The 18,598-nt window shown below is 51.1% G+C and overlaps 1 protein-coding gene across 2 annotated transcripts in view; it reads right to left on the reverse strand.

The window, feature by feature from the left end:
• The window catches only part of LCMT2 (leucine carboxyl methyltransferase 2), an 850,582-nt gene that overhangs the window by 119,786 nt on the left and 712,198 nt on the right, over positions 1-18,598 (reverse strand). For both annotated transcript variants that reach the window (XM_063950787.1, XM_063950788.1), the window contains one exon: positions 8,899-9,034. In XM_063950787.1, the coding sequence (XP_063806857.1) occupies positions 8,899-9,034 (136 nt within the window). The remainder of the gene's footprint in view (positions 1-8,898; positions 9,035-18,598) is intronic.

Genomic DNA, 18,598 nt, shown 5'->3' on the forward strand with positions numbered 1-18,598 from the left:
ACTACCAGCTGGTGACACTGAGCAGTGCCGGGTGTGTGGGGTACTGTATACTACCAGCTTGGTGACACTGAGCAGTGCCGGGTGTGTGGGGTACTGTATACTACCAGCTGGTGACACTGAGCAGTGCCGGGTGTGTGGGGTACTGTATACTACCAGCTGGGTGACCCTGAGCAGTGCTGGGTGTGTGTGGTACTGTATACTACCAGCTGGTGACACTGAGCAGTGCCGGGTGTGTGGGGTACTGTATACTACCAGCTTGGTGACACTGAGCAGTGCCGGGTGTGTGGGGTACTGTATACTACCAGCTGGGTGACACTGAGCAGTGCCGGGTGTGTGGGGTACTGTATACTACCAGCTGGGTGACCCTGAGCAGTGCCGGGTGTGTGTGGTACTGTATACTACCAGCTTGTGACACTGAGCAGTGCCGGGTGTGTGGGGTACTGTATACTACCAGCTTGGTGACACTGAGCAGTGCCGGGTGTGTGGGGTACTGTATACTAACAGCTGGGTGACACTGAGCAGTGCCGGGTGTGTGGGGTACTGTATACTACCAGCTGGGTGACCCTGAGCAGTGCTGGGTGTGTGTGGTACTGTATCCTACCAGCTGGGTGACACTGAGCGGTGCCGGGTGTGTGGGGTACTGTATACTACCAGCTGGTGACACTGAGCAGTGCTGGGTGTGTGGGGTACTGTATACTACCAGCTGGTGACACTGAGCAGTGCCGGGTGTGTGGGGTACTGTATACTACCAGCTGGGTGACACTGAGCAGTGCCGGGTGTGTGGGGTACTGTATACTACCAGCTGGGTGACACTGAGCAGTGCCGGGTGTGTGGGGTACTGTATACTACCAGCTGGTGACACTGAGCAGTGCCGGGTGTGTGGGGTACTGTATAATATCAGCTGGTGACACTGAGCAGTGCCGGGTGTGTGGGGTACTGTATACTACCAGCTGGTGACACTGAGCAGTGCCGGGTGTGTGGGGTGCTGTATACTACCAGCTGGTGACCCTGAGCAGTGCCGGGTGTATGGGGTACTGTATACTACCAGCTGGTGACACTGAGCAGTGGTGGGTGTGTGGGGTACTGTATACTACCAGCTGGGTGACCCTGAGCAGTGCCGGGTGTGTGGGGTACTGTATACTACCAGCTGGGTGACACTGAGCAGTGCCGGGTGTGTGGGGTACTGTATACTACCAGCTGGTGACACTGAGCAGTGCCGGGTGTGTGGGGTACTGTATACTACCAGCTGGTGACACTGAGCAGTGCCGGGTGTATGGGGTACTGTATACTACCAGCTGGTGACACTGAGCAGTGGTGGGTGTGTGGGGTACTGTATACTACCAGCTGGGTGACCCTGAGCAGTGCCGGGTGTGTGGGGTACTGTATACTACCAGCTGGGTGACACTGAGCAGTGGTGGGTGTGTGGGGTACTGTATACTAACAGCTGGTGACACTGAGCAGTGCCGGGTGTATGGGGTACTGTATACTACCAGCTGGTGACACTGAGCAGTGCCGGGTGTATGGGGTACTGTATACTACCAGCTGGTGACACTGAGCAGTGGTGGGTGTGTGGGGTACTGTATACTAACAGCTGGTGACACTGAGCAGTGCCGGGTGTATGGGGTACTGTATACTACCAGCTGGTGACACTGAGCAGTGCCGGGTGTATGGGGTACTGTATACTACCAGCTGGTGACACTGAGCAGTGGTGGGTGTGTGGGGTACTGTATACTACCAGCTGGTGACACTGAGCAGTGCCGGGTGTATGGGGTACTGTATACTACCAGCTGGTGACCCTGAGCAGTGCCGGGTGTGTGTGGTACTGTATACTACCAGCTGGTGACACTGAGCAGTGCCGGGTGTGTGGGGTACTGTATACTACCAGCTGGGTGACACTGAGCAGTGCCGGGTGTGTGGGGTACTGTATACTACCAGCTGGGTGTCTCTGAGCAGTGCTGGGTGTGTGGGGTACTGTATACTACCAGCTGGTGACACTGAGCAGTGCCGGGTGTGTGGGGTACTGTATACTACCAGCTGGTGACACTGAGCAGTGCCGGGTGTGTGGGGTACTGTATACTACCAGCTGGTGACACTGAGCAGTGCCGGGTGTGTGGGGTACTGTATACTACCAGCTGGTGACACTGAGCAGTGCCGGGTGTGTGGGGTACTGTATACTACCAGCTGGTGACACTGAGCAGTGCCGGGTGTGTGGGGTGCTGTATACTACCAGCTGGTGACTCTGAGCAGTGCCGGGTGTGTGGGGTACTGTATACTACCAGCTGGTGACACTGAGCAGTGCCGGGTGTGTGGGGTGCTGTATACTATTAGCTGGGTGACACTGAGCAGTGCCGGGTGTGTGGGGTACTGTATACTACCAGCTGGTGACACTGAGCAGTGCCGGGTGTGTGGGGTACTGTATACTACCAGCTGGTGACACTGAGCAGTGCCGGGTGTGTGGGGTACTGTATACTACCAGCTGGTGACACTGAGCAGTGCCGGGTGTGTGGGGTGCTGTATACTATTAGCTGGGTGACACTGAGCAGTGCCGGGTGTGTGGGGTACTGTATACTACCAGCTGGTGACACTGAGCAGTGCCGGGTGTGTGGGGTACTGTATACTACCAGCTGGGTGACACTGAGCAGTGCCGGGTGTGTGGGGTACTGTATACTACCAGCTGGTGACACTGAGCAGTGCCGGGTGTGTGGGGTACTGTATACTACCAGCTGGTGACACTGAGCAGTGCCGGGTGTGTGGGGTACTGTATACTACCAGCTGGGTGTCCCTGAGCAGAGCCGGGTGTGTGGGGTAGCTGGTGACACTGAGCAGTGCCGGGTGTGTGGGGTACTGTATACTACCAGCTGGTGACACTGAGCAGTGCCGGGTGTGTGGGGTACTGTATACTACCAGCTGGTGACACTGAGCAGTGCCGGGTGTGTGGGGTACTGTATACTACCAGCTGGTGACACTGAGCAGTGCTGGGTGTGTGGGGTACTGTATACTACCAGCTGGGTGACACTGAGCAGTGCCGGGTGTGTGGGGTACTGTATACTACCAGCTGGTGACACTGAGCAGTGGTGGGTGTGTGGGGTACTGTATACTACCAGCTGGTGACACTGAGCAGTGCCGGGTGTGTGGGGTACTGTATACTACCAGCTGGGTGACACTGAGCAGTGCCGGGTGTGTGGGGTACTGTATACTACCAGCTGGGTGACCCTGAGCAGTGCTGGGTGTGTGTGGTACTGTATACTACCAGCTGGTGACACTGAGCAGTGCCGGGTGTGTGGGGTACTGTATAATATCAGCTGGTGACACTGAGCAGTGCCGGGTGTGTGGGGTACTGTATACTACCAGCTGGTGACACTGAGCAGTGCCGGGTGTGTGGGGTGCTGTATACTACCAGCTGGTGACACTGAGCAGTGGTGGGTGTGTGGGGTACTGTATACTACCAGCTGGGTGACCCTGAGCAGTGCCGGGTGTGTGGGGTACTGTATACTACCAGCTGGGTGACACTGAGCAGTGCCGGGTGTGTGTGGTACTGTATACTACCAGCTGGTGACACTGAGCAGTGCCGGGTGTGTGGGGTACTGTATACTACCAGCTGGTGACACTGAGCAGTGCCGGGTGTGTGGGGTACTGTATACTACCAGCTGGTGACACTGAGCAGTGCTGGGTGTGTGGGGTACTGTATACTACCAGCTGGTGACACTGAGCAGTGCCGGGTGTGTGGGGTACTGTATACTACCAGCTGGTGACACTGAGCAGTGCCGGGTCTGTGGGGTACTGTATACTACCAGCTGGGTGACACTGAGCAGTGCCGGGTGTGTGGGGTACTGTATACTACCAGCTGGGTGACACTGAGCAGTGCCGGGTGTATGGGGTACTGTATACTACCAGCTGGTGACCCTGAGCAGTGCTGGGTGTGTGGGGTACTGTATACTACCAGCTGGTGACACTGAGCAGTACCGGGTGTGTGGGGTACTGTATACTACCAGCTGGTGACACTGAGCAGTGCCGGGTGTGTGGGGTACTGTATACTACCAGCTGGGTGACCCTGAGCAGTGCCGGGTGTGTGGGGTACTGTATACTACCAGCTGGTGACCCTGAGCAGTGCCGGGTGTGTCGGGTACTGTATACTACCAGCTGGTGACACTGAGCAGTGCGGGTGTGTGGGGTACTGTATACTACCAGCTGGTGACACTGAGCAGTGCCGGGTGTGTGTGGTACTGTATACTACCAGCTGGTGACACTGAGCAGTGCCGGGTGTGTGGGGTACTGTATACTACCAGCTGGTGACACTGAGCAGTGACGGGTGTGTGGGGTACTGTATACTACCAGCTGGGTGACACTGAGCAGTGCCGGGTGTGTGGGGCACTGTATAATACCAGCTGGTGACTCTGAGCAGTGCCGGGTGTGTGGGGCACTGTATACTACCAGCTGGTGACACTGAGCAGTGCCGGGTGTGTGTGGTACTGTATACTACCAGCTGGTGACACTGAGCAGTGCCGGGTGTGTGGGGTACTGTATACTACCAGCTGGTGACACTGAGCAGTGCCGGGTGTGTGGGGTACTGTATACTACCAGCTGGTGACCCTGAGCAGTGCTGGGTGTGTGGGGTACTGTATACTACCAGCTGGTGACACTGAGCAGTGCCGGGTGTGTGGGGTACTGTATACTACCAGCTGGTGACACTGAGCAGTGCCGGGTGTGTGGGGTGCTGTATACTACCAGCTGGGTGACACTGAGCAGTGCCGGGTGTGTGGGGTACTGTATACTACCAGCTGGTGACACTGAGCAGTGCCGGGTGTGTGGGGTACTGTATACTACCAGCTGGTTCACCCTGAGCAGTGCCAGGTGTGTGGAGTACTGTATACTACCAGCTGGGTGACACTGAGCAGTGCCGGGTGTGTGGGGTACTGTATACTACCAGCTGGGTGACACTGAGCAGTGGTGGGTGTGTGGGGTACTGTATACTACCAGCTGGGTGACCCTGAGCAGTGCCGGGTGTGTGGGGTACTGTATACTACCAGCTGGGTGACACTGAGCAGTGCCGGGTCTGTGGGGTACTGTATACTACCAGCTGGTGACACTGAGCAGTGGTGGGTGTGTGGGGTACTGTATACTACCAGCTGGGTGACCCTGAGCAGTGCCGGGTGTGTGGGGTACTGTATACTACCAGCTGGGTGACACTGAGCAGTGCCGGGTGTGTGTGGTACTGTATACTACCAGCTGGTGACACTGAGCAGTGCCGGGTGTGTGGGGTACTGTATACTACCAGCTGGTGACACTGAGCAGTGCCGGGTGTGTGGAGTACTGTATACTACCAGCTGGGTGACACTGAGCAGTGCTGGGTGTGTGGGGTACTGTATACTACTAGCTGGTGACACTGAGCAGTGCCGGGTGTGTGGGGTACTGTATACTACCAGCTGGGTGACACTGAGCAGTGCCGGGTGTGTGGGGTACTGTATACTACCAGCTGGGTGACACTGAGCAGTGCCGGGTGTGTGGGGTACTGTATACTACCAGCTGGTGACTCTGAGCAGTGCCGGGTGTGTGGGGTACTGTATACTACCAGCTGGTGACCCTGAGCAGTGCCGGGTGTGTGGGGTGCTGTATACTATTAGCTGGGTGACACTGAGCAGTGCCGGGTGTGTGGGGTACTGTATACTACCAGCTGGTGACACTGAGCAGTGCCGGGTGTGTGGGGTACTGTATACTACCAGCTGGTGACACTGAGCAGTGCCGGGTGTGTGGGGTACTGTATACTACCAGCTGGTGACACTGAGCAGTGCCGGGTGTGTGGGGTACTGTATACTACCAGCTGGTGACACTGAGCAGTGCTGGGTGTGTGGGGTACTGTATACTAGCAGCTGGGTGACCCTGAGCAGTGCCGGGTGTGTGGGGTACTGTATACTACCAGCTGGGTGACACTGAGCAGTGCCGGGTGTGTGGGGTACTGTATACTACCAGCTGGTGACCCTGAGCAGTGCCGGGTGTGTGGGGTGCTGTATACTATTAGCTGGGTGACACTGAGCAGTGCCGGGTGTGTGGGGTACTGTATACTACCAGCTGGTGACCCTGAGCAGTGCCGGATGTATGGGGTACTGTATACTACCAGCTGGTGACACTGAGCAGTGCCGGGTGTGTGGGGTACTGTATACTACCAGCTGGGTGACACTGAGCAGTGCCGGGTGTGTGGGGTGCTGTATACTACCAGCTGGTGACACTGAGCAGTGCTGGGTGTGTGGGGTACTGTATACTAGCAGCTGGGTGACCCTGAGCAGTGCCGGGTGTGTGGGGTACTGTATACTACCAGCTGGGTGACACTGAGCAGTGCCGGGTGTGTGGGGTACTGTATACTACCAGCTGGTGACACTGAGCAGTGCCGGGTGTGTGGGGTACTGTATACTACCAGCTGGGTGACACTGAGCAGTGCCGGGTGTGTAGGGTGCTGTATACTACCAGCTGGTGACACTGAGCAGTGCCGGGTGTGTGGGGTACTGTATACTACCAGCTGGTGACACTGAGCAGTGCTGGGTGTGTGGGGTACTGTATACTACCAGCTGGTAACTCTGAGCAGTGCCGGGTGTGTGGGGTACTGTATACTACCAGCTGGTGACACTGAGCAGTGCTGGGTGTGTGGGGTACTGTATACTACCAGCTGGTGACACTGAGCAGTGCCGGGTGTGTGGGGTACTGTATACTACCAGCTGGTGACACTGAGCAGTGCCGGGTGTGTGGGGTACTGTATACTACCAGCTGGTGACACTGAGCAGTGCCGGGTGTGTGGGGTACTGTATACTACCAGCTGGTGACTCTGAGCAGTGCCGGGTGTGTGGGGTACTGTATACTACCAGCTGGGTGACACTGAGCAGTGCCGGGTGTGTGGGGTACTGTATACTACCAGCTGGTGACACTGAGCAGTGCCGGGTGTGTGGGGTACTGTATACTACCAGCTGGTGACCCTGAGCAGTGCCGGGTGTGTGGGGTACTGTATACTACCAGCTGGGTGACACTGAGCAGTGCCGGGTGTGTGGGGTGCTGTATACTACCAGCTGGGTGACACTGAGCAGTGCCGGGTGTATGTGGTACTGTATACTACCAGCTGGTGACACTGAGCAGTGCCGGGTGTGTGGGGTACTGTATACTACCAGCTGGGTGACCCTGAGCAGTGCCGGGTGTGTGGGGTACTGTATACTACCAGCTGGGTGACACTGAGCAGTGCCGGGTGTGTGGGGTACTGTATACTACCAGCTGGGTGACCCTGAGCAGTGCCGGGTGTGTGGGGTACTGTATACTACCAGCTGGGTGACACTGAGCAGTGCCGGGTGTGTGGGGTACTGTATACTACCAGCTGGGTGACCCTGAGCAGTGCCGGGTGTGTGGGGTACTGTATACTACCAGCTGGGTGACACTGAGCAGTGCCGGGTGTGTGGGGTGCTGTATACTACCAGCTGGGTGACACTGAGCAGTGCCGGGTGTATGTGGTACTGTATACTACCAGCTGGTGACACTGAGCAGTGCCGGGTGTGTGGGGTACTGTATACTACCAGCTGGGTGACCCTGAGCAGTGCCGGGTGTGTGGGGTACTGTATACTACCAGCTGGGTGACACTGAGCAGTGCCGGGTGTGTGGGGTACTGTATACTACCAGCTGGGTGACCCTGAGCAGTGCCGGGTGTGTGGGGTACTGTATACTACCAGCTGGGTGACACTGAGCAGTGCCGGGTGTGTGGGGTACTGTATACTACCAGCTGGGTGACCCTGAGCAGTGCCGGGTGTGTGGGGTACTGTATACTACCAGCTGGGTGACACTGAGCAGTGCCGGGTGTGTGGGGTACTGTATACTACCAGCTGGTGACACTGAGCAGTGCCGGGTGTGTGGGGTGCTGTATACTACCAGCTGGTGACACTGAGCAGTGCCGGGTGTGTGGGGTACTGTATACTACCAGCTGGGTGACCCTGAGCAGTGCCGGGTGTGTGGGGTACTGTATACTACCAGCTGGTGACACTGAGCAGTGCCGGGTGTGTGTGGTACTGTATACTACCAGCTGGGTGACACTGAGCAGTGCTGGGTGTATGGGGTACTGTATACTACCAGCTGGGTGACCCTGAGCAGTGCCGGGTGTGTGGGGTACTGTATACTACCAGCTGGGTGACCCTGAGCAGAGCCGGGTGTGTGGGGTACTGTATACTACCAGCTGGGTGACCCTGAGCAGAGCCGGGTGTGTGGGGTACTGTATACTACCAGCTGGTGACCCTGAGCGGTGTCGGGTGTGTGGGGTACTGTATACTACCAGCTGGGTGACACTGAGCAGTGCCGGGTGTGTGGGGTACTGTATACTACCAGCTGGTGACACTGAGCAGTGCCGGGTGTGTGGGGTACTGTATACTACCAGCTGGTGACTCTGAGCAGTGCCGGGTGTGTGGGGTACTGTATACTACCAGCTGGTGACTCTGAGTAGTGCCGGGTGTGTGGGGTACTGTATACTACCAGCTGGTGACACTGAGCAGTGCCGGGTGTGTGGGGTACTGTATACTACCAGCTGGTGACACTGAGCAGTGCCGGGTGTGTGGGGTACTGTATACTACCAGCTGGTGACACTGAGCAGTGCCGGGTGTGTGGGGTACTGTATACTACCAGCTGGTGACACTGAGCAGTGCTGGGTGTGTGGGGTACTGTATACTACCAGCTAGGTGACCCTGAGCAGTGCCGGGTGTGTGGGGTACTGTATACTACCACTGGCGTTACTAGAAATGCTTTGTCTCCAGTACATGGGGTGTTCGGGAGCAGTGGGGGAATATCGGAAGGAAGGAGGGGGAAATGCCTGTCAGAGTGGAAGGTCGGAATAGGAAGAAATGGGCGGGGCAGATACTGATATATATATATATATATACTTACACTGTGAACCTGAAATTCGGCGACATGCCCTGTTACCAGATCCACCATAGTAAGTCCAGGCACACCACGGGACTGGATCCACACCCCTCCAACCAGCAGCAGTCTCTGACCAATCACATGGGAGCTGTGCGAGTACCTGGAGAGATAGTGGGAAGTAGTATATAGTATATTAGTAATAGTATATGTATAATATAGTCATAGCGGAGGAATTAGCTGTACGTGTAGAACTTGCAGATGAAGCGCAGCGGAGCGGCCTGATTCAGCTAGGATCGCTACTCACATAGAAACTGGGACTTTCACAAGAATAGAAAAGAACAACTCCCCACAAACGCAATGTTACCACCCCTGGGGATCACACTTTGCTGAACCTGTGACCACAGTATGGCTTTCACACACAGACCGTGCGGCCACAGTTGTGCGATAATGAGATTTAACAAAATTGCAACTGAAGCTGAATAAGGTCCATAGGAAACTTCTTACACAGATCAGCGTAGGGGTGTAACCATCATACAATGACACCCATTACACCACTATAGGTACAGCCATGGATTAGTACAGGGGTGTCACCATCATACAATGACACCCATTACACCACTATAGGTACAGCCATGGATCAGTACAGGGGTGTCACCATCATACAATGACACCCATTACACCACTATAGGTACAGCCATGGATCAGTACAGGGGTGTCACCATCATACAATGACACCCATTACACCACTATAGGTACAGCCATGGATCAGTACAGGGTGTAACCATCATACAATGACACCCATTACACCACTATAGGTACAGCCATGGATCAGTACAGGGTGTAACCATCATACAATGACACCCATTACACCCACTATAGGTACAGCCATGGATCAGTACAGGGGTGTCACTATAATACAATGACACCCATTACACCCACTATAGGTACAGCCATGGATCAGTACAGGGGTGTAACCATCATACAATGACACCCATTACACCACTATAGGTCCAGCCTTAGATCAGTACAGGGTGTCACCATCATACAATGACACCCATTACATCATAGAAACATAGAATTTGTCGGCAGATAAGAACCACTTGGCCCATCTAGTCTGCCCCTTTTTTTTTTTATATATTATTTTTTTTTTTATCACTAACCTTATTTGTTCCTTATTTCTTTGTAAGGATATCCTTATGTCTATCCCATGCATGTTTAAATTGCTCTACTGTCTTAGCCTCTACCACCTCTGATGGGAGGCTATTCCACTTGTCCACTACCCTTTCTGTGAAATAATTTTTCCGCAAATTTCCCCTGAACCTCCCCCCCTCCAGTCTCAGTGCATGTCCTCGTGTCCTATTGCTTCTCTTCATTTGGAGAATGTTTCCCTCCTGGACTTTGTTAAAACCCTTCATATATTTGAAAGTTTCTATCATGTCCCCTATATCATGAAAGTTTCTATCATGTCCCCTATCATCACTATAGGTACAGCCATGGATCAGTACAGGGGTGTAACCATAATACAATGACACCCATTACACCACTATAGGTACAGCCATGGATCAGCACAGGGTGTCACCATCATACAATGAAACCCATTACACCACTATAGGTACAGCCATGGATCAGTACAGGGTGTAACCATAATACAATGACACCCATTACACCACTATAGGTACAGCCATGGATCAGTACAGGGGTGTCACCATCATACAATGACACCCATTACACCACTATAGGTACAGCCATGGATCAGTACAGGGTGTAACCATCATGCAATGACACCCATTACACCACTATAGGTACAGCCATAGATCAGTACAGGGGTGTCACCATAATACAATGACACCCATTGCACCCACTATAGGTACAGCCATGGATCAGTACAGGGGTGTCACCATCATACAATGACACCCATTACACCACTATAGGTACAGCCATGGATCAGCGCAGGGTGTCACCATCATACAATGACACCCATTACACCACTATAGGTACAGCCATGGATCAGTACAGGGTGTCACCATCATACAATGACACCCATTACACCACTATAGGTACAGCCATGGATCAGTGCAGGGGTGTCACCATCATACAATGACACCCATTACACCCACTATAGGTACAGCCATGGATCAGCACAGGGTGTCACCATCATACAATGACACCCATTACACCACTATAGGTACAGCCATGGATCAGTACAGGGTGTCACCATCATACAATGACACCCATTACACCACTATAGGTACAGCCATGGATCAGTACAGGGTGTAACCATCATACAATGACACTCATTACACCACTATAGGTACAGCCATGGATCAGTACAGGGTGTAACCATCATACAATGACACCCATTACACCACTATAGGTACAGCCATAGATCAGCACAGGGTGTAACCATCATACAATGACACCCATTACACCACTATAGGTACAGCCATGGATCAGTGCAGGGGTGTCACCATCATACAATGACACCCATTACACCACTATAGGTACAGCCATAGATCAGTACAGGGGTGTAACCATCATGCAATGACACCCATTACACCACTATAGGTACAGCCATAGATCAGTACAGGGGTGTAACCATCATACAATGACACCCATTACACCACTATAGGTACAGCCATGGATCAGCACAGGGTGTAACCATCATACAATGACACCCATTACACCACTATAGGTACAGCCATGGATCAGTACAGGGTGTAACCATCATGCAATGACACCCATTACACCACTATAGGTACAGCCATAGATCAGTACAGGGGTGTAACCATCATACAATGACACCCATTACACCACTATAGGTACAGCCATAGATCAGTACAGGGGTGTAACCATCATACAATGACACCCATTACACCACTATAGGTACAGCCATGGATCAGTACAGGGGTGTCACCATCATACAATGACACCCATTACACCACTATAGGTACAGCCATAGATCAGTACAGGGGTGTAACCATCATACAATGACACCCATTACACCACTATAGGTACAGCCATGGATTAGTACAGGGGTGTCACCATCATACGACACCCATTACACCACTATAGGTACAGCCATGGATCAGTGCAGGGGTGTCACCATCATATAATGACACCCATTACACCACTATAGGTACAGCCATGGATCAGTACAGGGGTGTCACCATCATACAATGACACCCATTACACCACTATAGGTACAGCCATGGATCAGTGCAGGAGTGTCACCATCATACAATGACAGCCATTACACCACTATAGGTACAGCCATGGATCAGTACAGGGTGTCACCATCATACAATGACACCCATTACACCACTATAGGTACAGTCATGGATCAGTGCAGGGGTGTCACCATCATACAATGACACCCATTACACCACTATAGGTACAGCCATAGATCAGCACAGGGTGTAACCATCATACAATGACACCCATTACACCACTATAGGTACAGCCATGGATCAGTACAGGGTGTCACCATCATATAATGACACCCATTACACCACTATAGGTACAGCCATAGATCAGTACAGGGGTGTAACCATCATACAATGACACACATTACACCACTATAGGTACAGCCATGGATCAGTACAGGGGTGTAACCATCATACAATGACACCCATTACACCCACTATAGGTACAGCCATGGATCAGTACAGGTGTGTAACCATCATACAATGACACCCATTACACCACTATAGGTACAGCCATGGATCAGTACAGGGGTGTAACCATCATACAATGACACCCATTACACCACTATAGGTACAGCCATAGATCAGTACAGGTGTGTAACCATCATACAATGACACCCATTACACCCACTATAGGTACAGCCATGGATCAGTACAGGGGTGTAACCATCATACGACACCCATTACACCACTATAGGTACAGCCATAGATCAGTACAGGGGTGTCACCATCATACAATGACACCCATTACACCACTATAGGTACAGCCATGGATCAGTACAGGGGTGTCACCATCATACAATGACACCCATTACACCACTATAGGTACAGCCATGGATCAGTACAGGGGTGTCACCATCATACAATGACACCCATTACACCACTATAGCTACAGCCATGGATCAGTACAGGGGTGTAACCATCATACAATGACACCCATTACACCACTATAGGTACAGCCATGGATCAGTACAGGGTGTAACCATCATACAATGACACCCATTACACCCACTATAGGTACAGCCATGGATCAGTACAGGGTGTAACCACCATACAATGACACCCATTACACCACTATAGGTCCAGCCATAGATCAGTACAGGGGGGTAACCATCATACAATGACACCCATTACACCACTATAGGTACAGCCATGGATCAGTACAGGGTGTAACCATCATACAATGACACCCATTACACCACTATAGGTACAGCCATAGATCAGTACAGGGGTGTAACCATCATACAATGACACCCATTACACCACTATAGGTACAGCCATAGATCAGTACAGGGGTGTAACCATCATACAATGACACCCATTACACCACTATAGGTACAGCCATAGATCAGTACAGGGTGTAACCATCATACAATGACACCCATTGCACCACTATAGGTACAGCCATAGATCAGTACAGGGGTGTAACCATCATACAATGACACCCATTACACCACTATAGGTACAGCCATAGATCAGCACAGGGTGTAACCATCATACAATGACACCCATTACACCACTATAGGTACAGCCATAGATCAGTACAGGGGTGTCACCATCATACAATGACACCCATTACACCACTATAGGTACAGCCATAGATCAGTACAGGGGTGTAACCATCATACAATGACACCCATTACACCACTATAGGTACAGCCATGGATCAGTACAGGGTGTAACCATCATACAATGACACCCATTACACCACTATAGGTACAGCCATGGATCAGTACAGGGTGTAACCATCATGCAATGACACCCATTACACCACTATAGGTACAGCCATGGATCAGCACAGGGTGTCACCATCATACAATGACACCCATTGCACCCACTATAGGTACAGCCATGGATCTGTGCAAGCCAGCAAGTCCACTCCTACACTTCCAGTATTGGTAATGCAATTATGATTCTGAGTGTGGCGCTCGTGACCTGGTGCCGTGTCAGGGCTAAAAGATGCACTTGAGCAAAAATGTACAAGGATACATACAGTATATCTATTATATTATAGTAGTAGGATGGTATATTATGTTAGTAGTAGTAGTATAGTATATCCTTCTCCAATCCCTTACCACCCCTCCGCATCCCTCTCACCTACTCTGACATCTTTCTCCCATGTATCTGGTGAGGAAGTCATGGCCCTCATTCATTCCCCCCCCCCACCACCTCCCCACTTGACCCTATCCCCTCCCACTTCCTCTGCTACCTCTCTCCTTCTGCCTGTTCCGATCTTTCCCACCTTCTCAATCTGTCCCTCTCATCAGGCACTGTCCCCAATGCCTTCAAGCATGCACTTGTCTCTCCTATTCTTAAAAAAACTACCCTTGACACAGACACTCTCTCCAACAACTGACCCATCTCTCTTCTTCCTTTTGCCTCCAAACTCCTTGAGAGTATTGTCTACAACTGCCTGACTGCCTTTCTTTCCTCACACTCACTGCTTGACCCATTCCAGTCTGGCTTCCATTCTCTCCACTCCACTGAAATTGCCCTTACAAAAGTCTGCAATAACCTCCAAGCTGCCAAATCCAAGGGCCACTACTCTCTATTTATTCTTCTTGATCTCTCTGCTGCTTTTGACACTGTGGACCATCCTCTCCTACTGCAAATCCTTCACTCCATTGGTCTGCGTGATACTGCCCTCTCTTGACTGTCTTCCTACATCTCTGACCGTTCATTCTCTGTCTTCCTTCGACTCCACCTCCCCCTCACTTCCACTAACTGTAGGTGTACCCCAAGTGTCACAATCCTGACTGTAGGATTCATATTTGGTGACTTACCCCTGCCATCTGTCCCGGATCCTGTGTCTTTTTCTCACTGAGTTAAACAGCTTGTCAGCACTATGAGTTTTCCTGAGTTCTCTGCCTGAAAGGTAATAGTTAATTAGCTCCACCTGTGGTGAGCTCCTGTGTGAGGCTGAATTAAGTAATTTGAAGTTTAGGCCTAAAAGCCAGCATCTTATGTTTTGCAGAAGTTCAGGCTTCAGTGTTCTCTCGGCCTGCTAGGCCTCATTCTACATCACAGCCTAGTCTAGAGTAGTCACATGACAGTGACTGTTCACCTGACCCAGAGTTGTCCAATCCTCTGCCAGCCTGAGACTCTCTGCATCACCTAATCCTGCTCACCAATCACCAAGGACCAGGAAGTATAAGTCGGGAGGCTGAGTTGGAAACTGGGCCAGTTCCTCGTGTCACACACAGCTCTGTGTGAGCCTTAAAGCTGAGCTCTCTAAAGGTAACCTTTGTACTTAAGTTCCTGTGGAAAACTCTGTTCCCTTGTTACCCTGTTTGGTTTACTTTTGTGTTGCCACTTATATTTACTATTTCCATGAGTCTCAATGTAAAGGCACAGCTGCAGTGGTTCATCTTAAAGGCACAGTACTGTATTCCATAGTCTCCACTGAAAACCACAGCTGCCGTGTTTCAGTTTTACTGCTGTTGTAGTTGTGATCTCCAGAGCTCCCGTATCCCTGTGGCCTCCGTGCCTCAGCATCTCCGTGCCTCAGCACCTCTGTACCTCAGCATTTCCGTGCCTCAGCACCTCAGTGCCTCCAAGCACCTCCGTGCCTCAGCATCTCCGTGTCTCAGCACTTCCGTGCCTCAGCACCTCCGTGCCTCAGCACCTCCGTGCCTCAGCATCTCCGTGCCTCAGCATCTCCGTGCCTCAGCACCTCAATGCCTCAGCACCTCTGTGCCTTCAAGTATCACCATGCTTCCAAGCACCTCCGTGCCTTCAAGTATCTCCGTGCTTCCAAGCACCTTCGTGCCTCCAAGTACCTCCGTGCCTTCAAGTATGTCCGTGCTTCCAAGCACCTCCGTGCCTTCAAGTATCTCCGTGCTTAAAAGCACCTCAGTGCCTCCAGGCACTTCTGCACCTCAGTGCCTCCAAGCACCTCAGTGCCTCCAGGCACTTCTACACCTCAGTGCCTCCTAGCACATCAGTGCCTCCAAGCACCTCAGTGCCTCCAAAAACCCAGTGCTCACAAGCGTAGTTGGGGTATCCAGCATCCGGTACTCCTTAGTTCTTTCCTCAGCACCTTTTCAAGTTCTGTCTTTCAGGAGACCTCCAGCATCCATACCTGCTTCCTGTCTGCCGACCAAATCCTGCATGAGGAAAACCTAGATTCGGTCATCTCCGCTGCGGTCCCTCTTCCTGGTCACCGGAAGAAACCCCGAGCCCACAACACCCCCAAACCAGGTCAGTGAAAGTATTCATAGTCCTCCAGTCGCCCGCACAGACTTCACTAACACCGGGTTCACAAAACCTCAGTCATAACAACAAGGTTCTGTCCTTGGTCCTCTCCTCTTCTCTCTCTATACGTCCTCACTAGGTAAGCTCATTAGTTCTTTTAATTTCCAATATCATCACTATGCTGATGACACTCAAATCTACCTTTCCTCCCCTGACCTCTCCCCGACTCTTCTCACTCGTATCTCCAACTGTGTCTCTGCTATCGCTTCCTGGATGTCCCAGCGGTCTTACACTTAACGTGTCTAAGACCAAGCTGATCATCTTCCCTCCCTCCTGCATAACCTCACCTCCCACACTCTCATTTTCTATTGATGGCACTACTATCTCTAGCCCCCAAGTGCTCTGTCTTTTAGTAATCCTTGACTACTCCCTCTCCTTCAAACCACATATTCAGCTCCTCTCACAAACCTGCCATTTTCATCACTAAAACATTTCCAGGAACAGACCCATTCTGACCCAGGATGCTACTAAGACCCTAATCCACTCACTGGTTATCTCCAGACTGGACTACTGTAATCTCCTCCTGACTGGCATCCCAAGCAAACACTCCACGCCACTCCAATCTATCCTCAATGCTGCTGCCCGGCTCATTTTCCTCACCAAATGCACTATGTCCACCTCCCCTATTTTGCAGGACCTTCACTGGCTCCCCTTACCTTTCAGAATCCAATTCAAGCTTCTCACACTCACTTACAAAGCCCTCACCCACTCCTCTCCCATCTACATCTCTGACCTTATCTCCCTTTACTCTCCCACCCGTCCTCTTCCCTCTGCTAATGCACGCCAACTCTCCTGTCTACTGATTACTTCCTCCTACTCCGACCACCAAGATTTCTCACGTGCTGCTCCCTTTCTCTGGAATTCCCTACCTCTCCCCATCAGAGTCTCCACCTCTCTACAAAATTTCAAACAAGCTCTCCATACCCAGTCAAATCTCATCCAAACCCTCTGTTCCACCCTCTCTATGTACCCCATCTGTGTCACCCATGTCTGTCTACCCCTCCCCTTTAGATTGTAAGCTCTCACGAGCAGGGCCCTCTTCCCTCATGTGCTTATCCTTTTCTTACTTTAATAATCCTCAACTGCCCAAATCCAGAAGTCTTCTGCCACCTGATACTTATTCCAGTGTCATCTGCTGATGTACTGTAGCAATGATTATTTACCCTGTACTTGTCCTATATTGTCTTCAACTGTGAGTCATTGTTTTCCTGTTTTGATTATGTGCTGCGGATCCCTTGTGGCGCCATATAAATAAAGGATAATAATAATAATAGTATATTACGTTAGTAGTATAGTATAGCATATTAGTACTAGTCATTAAAGCTTAGAAACATTGATGACACTAGCTGTGTTCTAGTTTTATTTGATATGCAAGTGCCGCCATTGTGCTGTTTCTATTGGACCCCCTCCCCATTCAAAGAAACTGCATGTCGTGTGCCTTCCCTTGTGTATAATGTAAAGTGTATGCTGTCACAGCTCTATTTCAATAAAATGGACTCAGGAAACTATTTCCGTTTAATTGAATGGACTCAGGAAACTATTTCCGTTTAATTGAATGGACTCAGGAAACTATTTCCGTTTAATTGAATTGACTCGGGAAACTATTTCCGTTTAATTGAATGGACTCGGGAAACTATTTCCGTTTAATTGAATGGACTCGGGAAACTATTTCCGTTTAATTGAATGGACTCGGGAAACTATTTCCGTTTAATTGAATGGACTCGGGAAACTATTTCCGTTTAATTGAATGGACTCGGGAAACTATTTCCGTTTAATTGAATGGACTCGGGAAACTATTTCCGTTTAATTGAATGGACTCGGGAAACTATTTCCGTTTAATTGAATGGACTCGGGAAACTATTTCCGTTTAATTGAATGGACTCGGGAAACTATTTCCGTTTAATTGAATGGACTCGGGAAACTATTTCCGTTTAATTGAATGGACTCGGGAAACTATTTCCGTTTAATTGAATGGACTCGGGAAACTATTTCCGTTTAATTGAATGGACTCGGGAAACTATTTCCGTTTAATTGAATGGACTCAGGAAACTATTTCCGTTTAATTGAATGGACTCAGGAAACTATTTCCGTTTACAGCCGCCTGTTCCATACACTTTACATTATACACAAGGGAAGGCACACGGCATGCAGTTTCTTTGCATGGTGAGTGCCGAATACTTGGATTATATACTGTATGCGTGTGTGTACTATATGTATGTATACTGTATGTGTGGGGTGTGTACTGTATGTGTGATGTGTGTACTATA

The sequence above is a fragment of the Pseudophryne corroboree genome, chromosome 2, assembly GCF_028390025.1.
Source record: "Pseudophryne corroboree isolate aPseCor3 chromosome 2, aPseCor3.hap2, whole genome shotgun sequence".
Taxonomy (NCBI): domain Eukaryota; kingdom Metazoa; phylum Chordata; class Amphibia; order Anura; family Myobatrachidae; genus Pseudophryne; species Pseudophryne corroboree.